Source organism: Cetorhinus maximus, chromosome 8 (assembly GCF_964194155.1).
Source record: "Cetorhinus maximus chromosome 8, sCetMax3.hap1.1, whole genome shotgun sequence".
Classification (NCBI taxonomy): Eukaryota; Metazoa; Chordata; class Chondrichthyes; order Lamniformes; family Cetorhinidae; genus Cetorhinus; species Cetorhinus maximus.
Window position 1 is genome coordinate 103,564,843 of NC_135886.1, and position 17,761 is coordinate 103,582,603.

General features: G+C 40.8%; 1 protein-coding gene across 1 annotated transcript in view; it reads left to right on the top strand.

The window, feature by feature from the left end:
* The window catches only part of LOC144683850 (connector enhancer of kinase suppressor of ras 2-like), a 462,557-nt gene that overhangs the window by 429,978 nt on the left and 14,818 nt on the right, over nucleotides 1-17,761 (top strand). The window contains exons 15-17 of the mRNA XM_078547354.1: nucleotides 4,239-4,339; nucleotides 5,453-5,966; nucleotides 13,484-13,683. Coding sequence (XP_078403480.1) covers nucleotides 4,239-4,339; nucleotides 5,453-5,966; nucleotides 13,484-13,683 — 815 coding nt within the window. The remainder of the gene's footprint in view (nucleotides 1-4,238; nucleotides 4,340-5,452; nucleotides 5,967-13,483; nucleotides 13,684-17,761) is intronic.

The window sequence follows — 17,761 nt, forward strand, 5'->3', positions numbered from 1 at the left end:
CTGGAGACTTCCATTTTATCCCCATTGACTGGTTTTGATTGATTTTCCTGGTAATAATGCTGAGAGATATGGATCGCTGATATTCTCAGACTCTTCAATTATGAACTTGTGACTCTGGGCTGTAAGTTCAGTATAATAATGGTGACACTATCATACCCACTCCACCTCCTCGCCATTTGTGGCCTTTCATAAATGGAATCCTGAGGCTGCAGACCGAGGAAGCTGTGTGGTTCCCCCCACCCCTCCTGTTCTTGCTGTCCAGTTTAGAGAAGACAGGGGAATATGGCTAGGAATTTGAGGTTATGACAACATCCATAGTGCCAGCGAAAGGGCTTTATCAGATCTATAGGATTTATATTCATTAGCACTTACTGTTGGAGGAATGATTAACAAACCTCTCAGCAGCTTGCCTTTAAAATAGTAAATGTCTCTCATTCTGTCACAGTGACGGAAACAGATTGCAAGCAGTAGCCAGAAGATATGGTCAAAGAAGAGAGCTTTACATGTCATTCCTCTATCTGCTGTTTCAACAGAAGTGTTAATCTTCTTACTTTAAAATAGACGAAAGCCGCCACTAAAATAGCAAAGAGTAGTGTACAAATGTATTAAACATTCATCTTCAATCATCATTCCTAGGATACAGTTTCCAAAGAACTAACCAGTATACTGGTTTTCTCCCCTTCCTCTGGAACCCACTATTTGTGGTAACTATAATATTCATCATCATTGTACTAGACTCATAAGCCAGAGGCACAAGTTCAATATGGCAGGTTGTAAAATTGAATAATACAAAAGCCTAGCTGGTTCACAGATGTCCTTCAGAGATGGGTACTTACAAGCTGGTCTACAGGTGACTCTGGTCCCATATTATCTGATTGACTCTCAAGACCCTTTGAAGTAGCCTTACAAGCCACTTGGTTATACATAGATCCACCACTAATTATTATGGATTTACCAGTAATACCCATATCTCAAGCACAGAATAAAGAATAAATTTGCAGGCTAGCATCATTTGCATCCAATTCCTGGGAGTCACCCTCAAACATATCAATGATCACAGTGTTGACAATAAGTTAAATAACACTGCTGAATAACAACATCAAAATGCAACCAGGAGCTGAGAAATATGGTGATTTCTGAACGCTGAAAATGGCAAAAAGCTCATGAGCAATGTGCTTCTTAAGCATGAGCTCTCTGTCAAGGCAAACACTTAGAAGACTTAAGCCGCAAAGATGAAAATGTTAACAGTTTACCTTTAGTTCCCCCATGAAAACCTTCCCTTTAAGTTTAATGTTCATAGAAGCTGCAGGAACTTCAAACAACAGGGCCTAGCATGAATAGAAAAAATGTATTGGACTGCAGGCAAAATGCTGTGATGAAGCGTGATGAATTATATAACCTGCTCCAGCCTAAAGTAGACAATCACAGCCCCATGAGTGCACCATGTCCAGAGGAGACTTCTTAACTGAATTTAAAGGGCATCTGAACCTAAATTATGACTGTATGGGAAGAACGGTCACTTGACATTTCAGTCATTGGTTCTGATCTTCCTCAGCGGGATAATGCTGCTAGGGTTGAAGACTGAGCTCCTTTTAACAGTGTCAGGAAAACTAGCTCCAGCATGATTTTGTCTTCCTACACAGAGCCAATGACACAATTGTGGACAGAAAGATCCAGTCCTGAAACTGGAAATATCTCCTCCATTTTCTTTCACACTTCCGTGTTAAATTCCTAACAATTGGAATATATTTGAATTGCATCCATAAATATCAATTTTCCTTGGCAAAGGCCAGTTAGCTTAACATCTGTCACAGGGAAATGTTAGAAGCTATTATTAAAGACGTTATAGCAAGGCACTTGGATAAATTCAGGGTAATCAGGCAGTGTCAATCATATTTAGCCCATTTATTAGAGTTCTTTGAAGAAGTAACGTGCTTTGGATAAAGGGGAACTGGTGGACATGCTGTACTTAGATTTCCAGAAGGCATTTGATAAGGTGCCACATCAAAGGTTATTGCGGAAAATAAAAGCTCATGGTGTAGGGGGTAACATATTGGCATGGATAGAAGATTGGCTAACTAACAGGAAACAGAGAGTAGGCATAAATGGGTAGTTGTCTGGTTGGCAAGATGTAGTGAGCGGTGTGCCACAGGGATCAGTGCTGGGGCCTCAACTTATATAAATGACCTGGATGAAGGGACCAAAGTTATGGTTGCTAAATTTGCTGATGATACAAAGAAGAGGACATAAGGGGGCTACAAAGGGATATAAATCAGTTAAGCGCATGGGCAAAGACCTGGCAAACGGAGTATAATGTGGGAAAATGTGAAATTGTCCAATTTGGCAGGAAGCATAAAAAATAAGCATAATATCTAAATGGTGAGAGATTGCAAAGCTCTGAGATGCAGAAGAAACTTGGTGTCCTAGGGCATGAATTGCAAAAGGTTAGTATGCAGATACAGCAAGTAATTAGGAAAGCTAATAGAACGTTATCATGTATTGCGATGGGAATTGAATACAAAATAGAGGGGTAATGCTTCAGTTATACAGGGAATTGGTGAGACCACATCTGGAGTATTGTGTACAGTTCTGGACTCCTTATTTAAGGAAGGATGTAAATGCATTGGAAGCAGTTCAGAGAAGGTAATTACTAGATTAATACCTGGAATGGGTGGGTTGTCTTATGAGGGAAGGTTGGACAGGCTAGGCTTGTATCCGCTGGAGTTTAGAAGAGTAAGAAGTGGCTTGATTGAAACATGTAAGATTCTGAAGGGTCTTGACAAGATGGATGTGGAAAGGATGTTTCCTCTTGTAAGAGAATCTAGAACTTGGAGTCACTATTTAAAATGAAAGGGTCACTTATTTAAGACAGAGATGAGAATCTTATTCTCTGAGGATCATGAGTCTTTGGAACTCTCTTCCTCAAAAGGCAGTGGAAGCAGAGTCTTTGAATATTTGTAAGCATAGGTAAATAGATTCTTGATGAGCAAGAGGGTGAAAGGTTATTGTGGTGGGAATGTGGAGTTGAGGTTACAATCAGATTAGCCATGATCTTATTGAATGGTGAAACATGTTTGAGGGGCCAAGTGGCCTATTTCTGCTCCTAATTCGTATGTTCGTATTGTTCATAAAATTAACCTCCCTATCATTTGAACTGTTCCACAACCAGTGTTATTCCCAGGGTCAATTCTAATATGAGGGTAGGGGTAGATGGGACATCGGAGTATTTCCTCTGCTGTATCTGTGATTGAATTGTCCATGAGTTCTTTATAAACAATTTAATGATTCACTTATGTGAATCTTACCCTAGAGCCCCTAGTGCAAACCAAAGCCATTCTATCTGCATTGCAGCTTGTTTGAGTGAAAATAAAATGTATGGATCCCATATAGAGGGACCAGATTTTGGATAAGTGTTTATATTGAAACAATTGCTACACCATTTAAATTGCAAATTCACACTCAATAGAAAGAGCTTCCAGTGGTAATAATTAGGTTTTCTGAAGTAACTCGTAAATAAAGACTTATAAACACATAGACAAATATTGGATATTGTGTGTAAAGGATTAGATTTGTATTTGATTATGCAGCCCTAGTTGGTCAACTGGGGAGGAACTGTAGCTGTAATTCCTTTTTGACCAAGAAACAGGAGGCATAATTTACACAGCAGGCACTTTTTGCCCCTGACAAGTTCCCCACCTGGAAGTCAGCCTGATGGCCAGGTCTTCCAGTCTTATGGGGAACAGGTGTAGTCCCAGGTAGGTCCGATCCTGAACCCAGGGCTTGTGTCCACCCCCAATCACAGGAGCAATCCTTTGTATGGGGGCGGGGAGCTTGGAAGACCTGGGAAAGACTCCTGCACCTCCTAGTCCAAAAGTCATGCTGTAAAGGCATTTACTTTCTCCTCGAAACTGCCCTCTCCTCAGGCCTCGGAAACCAAACCGGCCACTGTAAAGCAGGTTGAATCAGAGGGTACCAGTCTCATAAAAGTATTTAAATGCCTGTTTCCTATTCTGCCTCCAAAAAACCCGGAGGTCTGAAGGTTGGAGCCGGTTTTCCCATGTGCTCAGAATTCTTTCCGTTATAACCACACCCACCCCACATGCTCACCCATGTTAAAGTTACTCCCTGTGTCTTTCAATGGTGTGCATTTCTGTCATTATTAGCCTTATCAGGGCTCTCCAAATTTATTTTTCAAATCAGGGAGTATTTTGTAATAAGGTGTTTTTGTTCCCCTTCAGACTACTGGAGTGAAAGCGACCAAGAGGATGCCAATGATTCCTTAACTGTAAAAGCGGAGGGCCCTTCAGCGGTGTGTGACACGTATCCCCGGACACCATCAGTAAGTATCAGAATGCAGCCTTGCCATGTATGTTTGCGGGTATTTGCACACTCTTGTTTGGTATTTGTTAGCACTACACTGGACTGTCAGGCTAGATTATCGGCTAAAATCTTGGTGTGGAGTTTGAGCCCACAACCTTCTGACTCAGAGATGAGAATACTACCAGCTGAAGCATGACAGAAACACCTGAAAAATCAAGCGTGATCTAATTTTATTTAAATCAATTGGAGCCTCTCCTTCGATAGCAGACAGGAATTTCTATAACATAATTGGCAAAAAGAAAGGGAGAGAGATTTTTATTTAATGCAGTGAGTTATGATCTGGAATGCACTACTTGAAAGGATCATGGAAGCAAAGTCAACAATAACTTCCAATAGGAATTTGGATATATATTTGCAAGGAAACGTGCAGGGCAATAGGAGAAAAGTCAGGAAATGGGACCAATTGGATAACTCTTTCAAAGAGTCAGCACAGATGCCATGGGCCAAATGACCTCCTTCAGGGATATATTATGCTATGATTCATGCAACAAAAAGGGAAATTTCCATTTATAGTATATCGTGAACAGCTGATATTCCTAACTCCTAACCTCCTCCGGCCCCACAACCCTCAGATTTCTGCTCTCCTCTAACTCTGGTCTCTTGTGCATTCCTGATTTTCTTAGCTCCACAGTGGCATAGTGTGCATTGTAAAACAGCTTAAGGTGCTCCATTGATGTAATTAGCAAACAAAATTTGTCACCAAGTCATATAAGGAGATATTAGGAAAGATGTTTGACCAAGCTTTTAGTCGCCTTTCCTAATATCTCCTTTATGACTTGGTGACAAATTTTGTTTGCTAATTACACCAATGAAGCACCTTAAGATGCTTTACAATGCACACTATGCCAGTGTGGAGCTAAGAAAATCAGGAATGCACAAGAGGCCAGAGTTAGAGAAGGGCAGAAATCTGAGGGTTGTGAGGCTGGAGGGGGTTAAGAGTTAGGAATATTAGCTGTTCATTTGTTAATATCACAAATAGCAATTTTCAGTCTTATATTTATAAAAAATATAAACAGCTATTGCTGATAATTATTGTAACTACAGATTAATTGCTTCTCTCACTTTTCTAAAGGTTAATTCTTCAAGTCCCTTCCCAGAATCTAAACACGGACGACATTTCTCAAGTGAGTCAACGTACTCGCATTCATCTGCTGAGGATTCACGGCATGATGCATCAGGAAGTACCCATTCATCTGGCTGTAGATCTTCATACAGAGAGAGGCGGTCGTGGCAGGACCTGATTGAAACTCCTCTAACCAGTTCAGGGTTGCACTTCCTGCAGACTGTCCCTCTGGAAACGGATTATATCCCTAGTAGAACAGGCCTAATGTCACCTGAAAGAAGACGGCAGGCAACATTGCCTGTTCAGAGACGCCATAACCATGACCGCGATGGGCCTTTTCCACTGGTGGAATGTGAACGGGGACCTGGATCTCACAGTAGAGGATGTAAACAACGTAGCCAGAGCCTCCCAAGGAATAGGGAAGCAAGAATAAAAGGGCATATGCTCCCTCCTGGACTCGCTGAGGAGAGATCCGAGGATGATGAGATCCAATGTATCAAGCAAAATGGCGCAAATAAACCAGGTTGGTATGAGCCATGTTTTTCATACAGAGCACGACTGTTTTGGATAGAGTGATTAGAGAGTATTGTACATGACTGGAATTTATTTTATTGAAGAAAGAACTTGCTTTTCTGATATTGCCTTTCACATTCTCAAGATGCTCCAAAACAGTTCGTGGGCAATGAATTGCTTTTGCAGTATTGTCGTCATTGTTGTACAGGCAAACGTATCAGTGCCATTGCCCTCAAACAGCAGATGAGATAATTGATCAGTTAAGGAGTTTTATTGCTTTTGGCTGAGGGAGAAATGATGGACAGAACACTGGATGATCCCTCTGCTTTTCTTCCAATAGCCGCCTTGATCAAGCAGACGGTCTAGAATTAATGTCTTATCCAAGCGGTAGCATTGGAGCGCCTTCCTCAGTATTGTACTGAAGTATCAGCCTAGATTGTGTGCTAAAGTCTCTAGGTCTATTACTTGAACCCTTGGTCTCCTGTCTCAGAGGGCACCATCACTCAGCCAAGGCAGACATTAGAAAGAACTCAACAATCAGCAAAGACCAAATCAGGAGGGAGCTCCTAAATTTTTGTCACATATGACATCCATTTTGTATTCCATAGCTTATCACTGAGAACTTGGTTTATACAGACAAGCAACCTCGCTGTCTCAGAAATTGAGACAAACTCTTTAAAATTAAGAGATATTGTATAAAAATCTTGAGTTGCTTTTTTTTTTCCAAAAATAAACCACTGTAGGCTGGCACTTGGTTTATGAACATCTTTGGTGGCTTATTTAATCTCTAACAGGTAAAAGTTCTTTACCAAAACTATATTACTGCTTCTGTAAATGCTTTATAAAAAAATCTTAAAATTCCTACTTGTTATCTTCGTACGTGATAAAGAACAATCTGTCCTCCCACCACAGTTACTATTGGCTGCCTTCTTATAGCACGAAACCTATCCCAATTTGACAAATTAATGCATTAAAAATACATTTATCTTGTGTAGAGTAACTAGTATTACCTTCAAATTTGAGGTATTCAAAATATGATAGTAGCAGTTAAGCAAATGCAAACATGTGAATAGTAACTGGCAGGTTACGAATCTCATCCAACCTGCCTCACACAAGTGCTGAACCTAATAGATCACCATGTATGTGTATGCTCACTACCTATAAAATAGAGGAGGTCTTGTGGCTCAGTAGGTATTTCCCCTACTTCTGAGCCAGAAGTCCAGGGTTCAAGTCACACTACAGGACTTGTTGGCCATGGAAGGAATGTTCATGATGTGGCTTGACAGATGATTGGCCTGCTAATTCTTCCAACCCTTACCCACTATTCTCCAAAGGGGAAAAACCATGTGTGTGAAGATACAAAACAGACCTGTAAAACATGATGATTTCAATGATTAATCTTAAGCATTATTTTCAATTACAATACCTTTAAATAATTTAGTGTAACAAACAGTCCAATATGATGATAGATACTGAGTGTACAGTACAGCTGTGCTGCTCTTTTAGTACCAATAGACAACAATTTGCCATTCACCTCCTCAAATACAGAGGTATCTCAAAGTGTTTCACATTGAGAATGTAAAACAGTGGATGCTAAGCAGGAGGGGAATGTTTAAAAATAAAGACTAGGCTAGGAAAAGAAAAGCACAAAAGAAGAAAAGTGCTTTTGGGAGGTTTTTTTTAAAGCAAAGGGGGCGGTGAGACAGAATAGCGAGGGCAGTACTGGCCTATAGCATTGGCTACATGAAGGGCCATCATATAGTGAAGAAGTGAAAAACGGTAAGAAGCTTGGTGTTAGAGAAGTGGAGAGGGTGTTGCAGGAATTTGAAAATTAAGCCAAAACTTTAAGTCAACTCCTAGGATTTCCATTCTGCCCAAGCCAAGACAGAGAGATGCAGCGTGAGCGCTCCAGCCTCTCCCCCCTCCTCGCCCCCACCCAACCAACCCCTACCAAACACATCGCCTTCAGACATTCTCTCCATGGGATAATTAACTCTTTAAAAGTGAGTGTCATTTTGTCGGAAGCCATCGGAGACTGAGTGCAACATAAAACAAAGCCAGCAGCAGTTTTGGGATCTTGCAGAGCCTGCTCTCTGGCTGTAACCAAGTCGCCAATCAGGAGACTGAGAGTCAGCAACCCAGTCCCAACCTCTGTGAGCAAATATCCACATCAGAGACCTCTCATGAGATCATGAATGAGGCTGAACTTGACTAAGAAATTGTGTCTCTGGCAATCAGTTCACAAGATTTGGCATATCTGTTTCTGTAGCATGTAATTTACTGGGTACTTTACTAGGTCCAGTGCGCTGCCTCTCACCTTACTTCAGAAATGAATCACATCCAACCGTAAAACCCCTTTAGTAACAATGAAAAATGTTGACTTTTGGTCAGGACAGCAAGTGACCTATAGGACCTGGATGAGATTTACCTCTAGAACAAATATGTGGAAACAAGGTCGATATTTATTTATACACATGGTTCAACCACTGCATGTAATTCAGAGCAGCCATTATATAGAGCTGTACAACAGTTCAGGTCTTAAACAAAGCTTGAAAATTCTGACCCCATCATATCTGTTCTAAGGATTCAACCTCCCACACTGGTGTTTCTGAGATGTCTTTTTTCCTCAACCGAGGATTCACCCCCCGCGCCGCCCCCCCACCCCCCCACACACATTGTGTTTGACATGGCCCTCAACCATGTCTGCTCTCATCCCTTCCCTGTCTTCCCAGGACCACAGTAGGATTCCAGGTGAAGCAGTGATTTACTTGTACTTCTTTCAATTTAGTCTACTGTATTCACATCTCACAGCGCGGTCTTCTCTACAATGGAGAGACCAAACACATTGGGTGGCTGCTTTGAGGAACACCTTTGCTCAGTCCACAAGCATGACCTTGAGCTTCATGTGGCCTGTCATTTAATTCTCCACCTTGCTCTCACGCTGACATCTCTGACCTTGGTCTGCTGCACTGTTCCAGTGAAGCTCAATGTAAGCTTGAGAAACGGCACCACAGCCTTCTGGACTCAACATTGAGTTCAACAATTTCAGACTGTAAATGCATCACTCTGATGTTGTTTCTCTTTCTTTGCATGTTTTGGTTTTTCTCTTATTTTTGTTTTCTGACTGCACACTTTTTACTTGCCCTAGACACATCTTTTGTTTCATTGTTTCTTTTTTTTCCCCATCATCATTCCCTTTGGCTCTCTCTCCTGTCTTCAACCCTATCACAGACCTTCCTTTTGTCCTTGTCCCATGCTCTCTATGCTCAAAACCTATTAAATCTCTAACTTTTCCCAGTTCTAATGAAAGGTCATCAACATGAAATGTTGGGCTGGATTTTCATTAAGTGGGGGAGACTCAGTGGAGGGGTGAAAATAGTGGCCAGGACAAGATTCCTGACCCCATTCCCAAATTTCCTATTTTCAGGAGTGTCTTTTAAGGGTGTGTGCTGGTTTGGGTTGCAAACCCACACCCTGCACTCTCGGCCTGGCTGGCTCAATTTCAGGATGGGCAGAGGGAAAAACAGTAAAAACTGGGAAATAAGAATACTGGTCTGAACTGGTCTTGTATACCTTAAAATGGAACACCACTAAAAATTGGGAAAGAGTACTGGTTTGAACTGTTTTTTCCTTCTGGGTATCCTAGTCCTTTCAATTTTCATGCAGTCAGACCAGCTGTTCAAAGAGTCATGGTTCACAGCCGCTCAGAAGTGGCATGAACCATAGTCTGCATGAAGGAACTAAGTTCAAACCTTTCCTCTGCATGCCAAGATATGCCCCCCAACCATCCCCTATGACTTCTCATGCCTCCATGGCAAGGTATTCATTCATTAATAACTTTCTACATATTAATGTATTAACTAATGAGGCCAAGCCTCATTATGTTTTCTTGGCTGAGAGGCCTGACATCCATTAAAGTGCTGAAACTCCTGAGCCCCAGGGAAAGCATTAACTGATTGACAGCTCCGGCTCTCTGATCTAATCTGTTAATTTCAAAATATTTATTTACACAAGATAAAGAGGCTTCAAGTGCTTGCATTTTCAGCTATTGATACTTTAAATAGTCTGGATGATTGATATTTTAGTGGCCTGTAGTAAAAAGGAGTTATTTTTTAAGAAAGTGGAAAGTTATCAGTGAATGACTTTTTAAAGTATTTTTTTAAAACACCCTATTGTCACTATAGGGTTCATTGGTTCTATGCCGTGTATAGTGGGTGACTGGGCTTGAAAATGCCACAGCTTGGCATGGGAGCATGAGGGGCCAAAGGAGGTGCATGGTTGGGGGTGGGGGGGAGTTTAAACCCTCATATAGAGGCATGAGGAGCCATATTGGTTGTTTGGGGGGTACACCTTGGCATGAGGACATGACGGACCATAGGACGTAGGCGGGGAGCATGAGGTGGCAAGGATGGGGCATGGGGAATGTGTTAGGGGTGAGAGGTTGTGAGGGGTGAGGACTAGAGGGCCTTACTTTTTTTCATCATGACTAGGACGAAGTCCCACAGCACTGATGCAGGCCTTGTAAATAGCCTGCTTCCATACCTGGCAGGCCCTGTGGCTGCCTCCAAACTCTTTCCTGGGTTGGCTGACCCCACTGCAGCCCCCATCTGCCCCTGCACCATGAAAGTCCTGCCTTTTGTGGCACTTTCTCCCAAGGTATGCCGGACTAGGAATTTTCCTGATTCCCGCTACCAACCTTGAGGGTGAAAATCCAGCCCGCTAACTCTGTTTCTCTCTCCACAGATGCTGCCTGGTCTGCTAAGTATTTCTAGAATTTTCTGTCTACGCATTGAAAATTCCTAGGTTTTTTTTTTGATTGAATTTTACACACTTGGCACAGCCAGGCAATCAAACCAGGGAAAAGTTAAATCAGACAGGTGATCAGATCAAATCAGTTTTCCACCCAGTGAAATGGGTTAAATTGACCCTTGAATACATTTCATTGTCACTTCACTGAAGGACCATCTTAATTGTAGCTGAAGAATTATGGCTCAGCAAACTAATATTTTTTCCTTTTAGTCAGTTATGTTATGGCAGTAACTCAACTTTCCAGCAGAGAGAGATAAAACCAATGGCATAAGACTCAATTTAACTGCATTGAGTTGATGCAGGGTTCCACTTCAATTATTTATGACCATAGAAATCCCAGACAGTGGGAAGTGAAAGTGGAATGGTTAATGAATACCAAATTCAATTGGATTTACCAGAATGCTGTTTTGAGTGGAATCATGGGGAGTGATCCCCAAATTACTGGTAATAATCTCAGAAACACTTGTGAAAAGAAAGGGGCAATGATGCATCGGGGTCTATTTTATGGGATAGAGCTCACTGTGCTTGACGAAGGGGGCAGATCAATTGGTTCACCCCGATTGACGTCCTGATCCTTCAATGGTTCAAATAAAATCAGGAGGAATGAGAATCAGGCACAGTGTCCTTCATACTCAATCCACTTTTGCACCAAGTGAGGATCCCTGCCCCGGAGCTTGAACCCATGTGATTTATCTCACTTGGCCTCTGTGAAACAATGACCCAGATCATCGTGTGTATCCTGCTAATAAATCATCCTTTTAATTCATGTCATTGTGGAAATGTTACATCTGAAGTTTGTCAGTCTCTCTACCTTTTCCCCCACAGAATCGAGTCAATTTACTAAATTTGGGATCACAAAGGAAACAAAAATACATCTTTTAATTGCATTCATTCTAAATTTACCAATCCATGGCAGCCTCGTGTTGAATTTCTATCGGTAATGTTTGTGTGTGAGTGAATGAGGCTTTAATTTGCTTGACTCGCTCTAAAACAGTAATTCCTTCCAGCAAATATCACCAGTGTGCTTTATTTAAAGAAAATAAAACAGTGCATGTAAATAGTGTACATTGCTAATACCACAGTTTAATTAATCAGTCATTAATAACCTGCAACTGTTGGTCAGTGAAAGAGCGAGTGTTGCCCCTCCTACTTTAAAAATCCCCTGTTCCCTGTTTCAGGCCGATCAGCAAGGCCGCAGTCACATGACGTAAATAATGTCATCTTGTGAGATTACATTGTTTATGTCTGAAAACAGTGGAAACAGCACAAGAATGGAGAATTTGTAAGGTAAGAGGGAGCAGTGACCAATTCATAATTGTTAAAATGGTTTTGTTTGGTCCATTTTATTTATATTGTAATCTTGAAAGACGCCTGATTCACCCTATTTGATTTTTTTTTCTTACAAGTTATATATTTGATTTGCAATTTTGCAAATATTTTTGTAACAATTATAGATAATGTAAAATGTGCCAAGTGGATTGTAAATGAAAACCTGCGTTTAAAATACAAGGAATCGATTCATCTAAGACACCCCATAATAATATAGACACAGATTAGATGTCTTTTCATTGCCAATTGTGAATGCGCTATCGTTGCTATTAGAGGAATTACATTTTAGTATTAGTGGGTTAGTTTGAGACCAACTGACGTGACGCTGTAATAATGAGTAAGAACATCATGATGACTGATGGCAGTTAACAAACCTCCTATGCAGTCATTTCCTGACAAAACATGATTATTTATTTAAGTAGTAGTTGTATGCACGGATTTCATTAAGCACAAAGCACTTAGCAGTCCAGAAGAGCAACTTTTGTTTTAATAGATGGTCATTAGCCATGTCTCTCTGCACACTGAAGTCTGTTGACAGATGTAAATTTATTCTGCTTTTCGTAACCTAGTTTCAATATTGAGAATAGTCTCCAAGAGATTTTTTTCAATCAAAGCATTGATTCAGCATGCAAAAAATAGTTTCCAAATCTTTTATATTATTGGATCAATAATATATACATATAAATTTTAATTTTTTATTCAATCTATTTATAATTTTATTATAAATTAATAAATAAAAGCTTGTAGTTTGCCATGGACTGCTCTGGAAGTGCTAGCTTCTCATTTTCATGTTATACTGTGAATTCCTTGTTATATTAAGTGTAGCCTGAAATGATAATGATGTTTTATTCAAGAAATATGTTCGCAGCCCAAAGGCTGAATTGTACTATAACTTGTATCTTAAAATTCATATATAGACTAATCAACTTAAAACATTCATGTAATAACAAAAATAGACAAACAAATTCAGCAGGTACCGGGGAAGTGGTGGATGGGATATTAAAGAAGGAATATTTGAATTAAAATTATAAACCAATGCACCATTCCTACATAAGACACTGAAGTGCATATAGAAATGAGGGAAGGTTGATTGGATTTAATTATTTCCACTTAAAGGCACATCATTTACGGATCCAAACTGTCTCAAGGAGCTCTGATTTTTTTTACACCAGCTTATTTGCTGCAATATTATATTAGGTTAACTTATAAAATCATTAGGTTCCTAATCGCTTCCAAGAAACCTCACTTTGTAGAAACCTAAAAAAATCCACTCATATGTTGGTCGTAAGTGTTACTCCAAAATACAGGCAGATAGAAACGTGTATGTTTAAAGTCCAGTTTGGTCAGTGCGTGTGACGAGATTCAAACGCCTGCAATATTCCCTTCCAGAAAGTACAGCAGAAGACAGAAGATCTACAGATGGGTTACAGGAGCTGTACAGGTCCCTGGAGCAGGCCAGTCTGTCTGCAATCGGAGAGCAACGTCCTTCCACCAAACAAGAATTCAGAAGGTCATTTATAAAAAGATGTAACGATCCAGTTGTCAATGAAAAATTGCACCACATTAGGATGCTGAAGAGTACACTAAAGGTGAGAAGCAGCATCATTTACTTGTTCTAAATTTGAACTTGAGAAACAAGATGCCCACTATTAGAATACACACTTGACCTATCCAAACTGCTGTGATCCTCAATTTTACATTAGAGAATTAGGTACCTGAAAATCCTGGCACTGATTGGAGCTTTGCGGGGGTGCAACACATACACCAGAATGATACCGGGGTTTAGAAGGGTGAATTATGATGATGGGTTGCATAAACTTGGCTTGTATTCCCGTGAGAATAGAAGATTGAGGATTGATCTATTTGAGATATTTAAAATGCTGAAAGGAGTCAACATGAAGGTCGACACGCTTTCCTCTGGTGGGGGAATCAAGAGAAAATGCCCATCAGTGTAAATTTAGAACTCAGCCATTCAGAAATTAGATCAGGAAGCATTTTTTACACAATGGTTCATGGATATCTGGTTCTTTCTACCTTCCCCTCAACCCCCGCAACCACGCTACTGTCCAGAAAAGACTGTGGATTATGTGTCAGTTGGTGCTTTCATGACTAAGATTGAGAGATTGTTTTTAGGCAACGGTGTCAAGGAATATGGAAGCAAGAAAACGGGCCTGAATTTTTCCCGTGTCGGGCGGGAATGGGCAGGAACGGCCGCCCACAATTGGCTCCGCACCGCCACTTTACATGGGCGGGCCAATTAAGGGCCGCCCAGCGTAATACATGAGCGGTAGCGCTCAGCAGGGGGTGGAGAGAGAGTTGGATCCAGCGCTCTTTCGCGCACATGCGCATGAAAGAACGCTTCAATCTCCCTGAGGCACAGAGCTGCCTTGGAGATTGAAGCACTTGTGAAAAAAATAAGTACATGCAATAAAAATTTAATGAAACATGTCCCCTCTCATGTGACGGTGTCACATGAGATGGGATATGTTTTTATTTTTCAAAAATGTTTTTATTCAATTTGTAAAAGTCTTACAAAACCTCATCCCGCTTGTGGATGAGGTTTCTGAAAAACATAAAGGCCCCTTGGCATTTTTGCCTGCCTGCCAACCGTTAGGTTGGATGGGCAGCGTAAATTTGAAATGAATTAGTTCCTTAATGGCCTTAATAGGCCTTTTAATTATCGCCAGGCGCACAGCCAACTACGGTGCGCGCCCACCAAACAAAACATCGCGCATCATTTTAGGTGCCAGCTTGTTGGGCCCGCCCTTGTACACCGACTGTAAAATCCTGGCCATGGAGTTGAGGTGCAGATCAGCATGATGTTACTGAATGCCAGGTCCAGGGCTAAATGGCCTAGTCCTGTTCCAGTGAATGCTTAACTCATTTGCGCAACACTGTGCTATTTTAATGGAAGCACTAATCCATTTAAAATAATACCTCTACTAAACATAGACAGAGAAACATCATATTATTGTGTTGGCTGTAGTTTTACTAATACTGACAGAGGTCATTTCTAAACTTGTGTTACTTTTGAAACCATTTTGAACCCATCATTTTTTTATCCCTCACACGCCCACACCCTGCTTCCCCCTCCATCCACTTCCCCAAAGAGAGTGCTATATCATAGTTGGGAGAATAACAGGTAGCAATTCTTTGGCCTCTACCATTGTTGTGGTGTAATTGATGTGTAAAAGTTATAGATGCTTGTCCAGGAGTGACTAATCCAGAGATGACTCACCAAGGACTTTCCCATCCATTTCCCAGTCCATCTATTGCCTGTGGACGGGGTCTGGCACTTGTCCTGTGCCACTCATCACATGACAGGCATCAGAAGTTGATTGTCTGTCTAGAGCCTACTTCATAACTTGGATCAGGTTTTGTTTCTTGTGAGGAATCTGAGAATTCCCTCATGTCTGTAACTGTACCATTTATGACTCTCAGATACTGTGCTGAAGAATCCACATTACCACAACTACACTTCTAGCTTTCAATTTCTCCTATCTTCCAGGAGGATAGGAAATACCTCACAAGTAAATGTTGGTAAGCTCAGTCATCTTGTCCGCAATGGGGTGCCTCATTCGACAGTTTGATCAATTGTAATAACCATCCCAGCAGTGATCTGCTAATTCATTCCTCAATGGATGTTACACTTGTCGACTGAGGCATCTGGAGAGATCGGCACTGCAGATATAATGGGAATGGGCAAATATCAGTTTTGCAACCTGTGGCAGCAGTGGGGGATGCTTCAAGTATGGGATCTGAGTTGCAATATTGTCTCTGCATTCTTTGGCTGAAGAATGCAACTTACCTACATCCCATCACCCCACACACTGGCTGATACTAGGTATCTTGGAACAGAGACCTCTCAGCTTGTGCAGCTTTGCACTTTGCATTTGAGTCACCTTGAGCTGGTTTGAGATTACTGGGAGACACTTTATCATGACATTTACTGGTTATCAGCAAGTGACACTCTCCTCTCAGTGCCCTATGTTAGTGCTTCTGTGAATTCAGTCTAGAATGGACTGAATGAGACAACTACTTGGCCCAACAGAGTCACCTGGTGTCGGTATGCATCATAACAGTTAAACAACGACGAAAGCAGTGACACAAAATGAAGATATTCCAAGACAGCAAAATAGATTTTTTTTAACTAGAAAAAATTCCTCCATCAAATTTCTGATTTTCTCAGAAGGGAGAATCGATGGGCTTAATAATAATTTGAATATTCAGGCTCTGTTTCATTGAAAATCTGTTCACAATTTGTGTATTTTTAATAGTTAACTTATTGAAAAACAATGGCATATTTTTAAAAAAGGCAATCAAAAGATATTCACTGTCAATATACTCTGAGGTATTGTGTGGAAGGGTCAGCTTGGCTCAGTTGATAACAGTGTAAATTCTGAGTCAGAGGGTTCAAGCCCCCCTCCAGAGTCTTGAGCACCTACTCCTGTACAACACTTCACTGCAGTACTGAGGCTGTGCTGTATTTCTAAAGAGACATTAAACAGAGGTTGTTGCTGCCAGTTCAGGTGGACATAAGAGATTCCATAGCACTATTCAGAGAAGGATCAGGAAAGTTCACTTAGTCTGTATGCAGGACTATATCTTACACAAATTGGCTGCTGCATTTCCCTATGTAACAACAGTGATTGCATTTCAAAAGTAATTTTTTTTGGGATATCCTTAGGAAGTGAAAGGCACTTTATAAGTCCAAAGTCTTCCTTTTTCTTAATTTCTAAATAAATAATTATTGCTGTCACCCCTGGTATCTGCATGAGTTCCACTGACATTCCTGGTATCTGACTGAGTCCAGTACCATTCCAGGTGACTAAGTCCAGCATCATTCCTGGTATTTGAGTCAGTCCAGCACCATTCCTGGATCTAAGTCCAGTATTGTTGCTGGTAACTGACTGAGTCCGGTACTGTTTCTGATTTCTGAATCCAATAACATTCCTGGTATCTGACTGAGTCCTAGTACCAACTATTGTATCTGACTGAATTCCGATATACATAAATTGGTTTCTTAGTTCTGGGTACAGAAAATAACCCATGGCACTAGTCAAAGCAGAACAGGGAATTATCCTGCCATCCTGGGTAACATTCATCCCTCAACTGACACCACCAGAGAGCAAATTAACTGATTATTAATTTCATTGTTGTTTGTGGGATTTTGCTGTGCAAAATGGCAGTTGCATTTGTCCTGGGGGACTTGTGTTCTGTTCAAGTTGCAACCTTTGGGATGAGACGTTAAACCTGTTTGCACAAACAATCTCATGGCACTGTTTGAAAAAGAAAAATAACAGTTCTCCCTGGTGTCTTGGTCAAAATTTATCCCCCAACCAACATCACTTAAAAAAAAACAGATTATCAGATCACTATATCTTTGCTGTTTGTGGGAGCTTCCTGTGTGCAAATTGGTTGTCACATTTCCTACATTACAGCAGTGACTACACTTCTAATGTATTTTGAAAGCATTTTGAGATGTCCTAAGGCTGTGAAGTGTGCTCTATAAATGCAAGTCTCTCGTTTCTTTCCATAGAACAAGACTTCACTTCAAAATAATTAATTATGTGCAGTGCTTTGAAGTATTCCTGCGAGAAGTGACAAACATGTTGTGCAAGCCTTTCTTTCTTTTAGTTCTTAAATAAACTTTGCTTTGGAACAGTG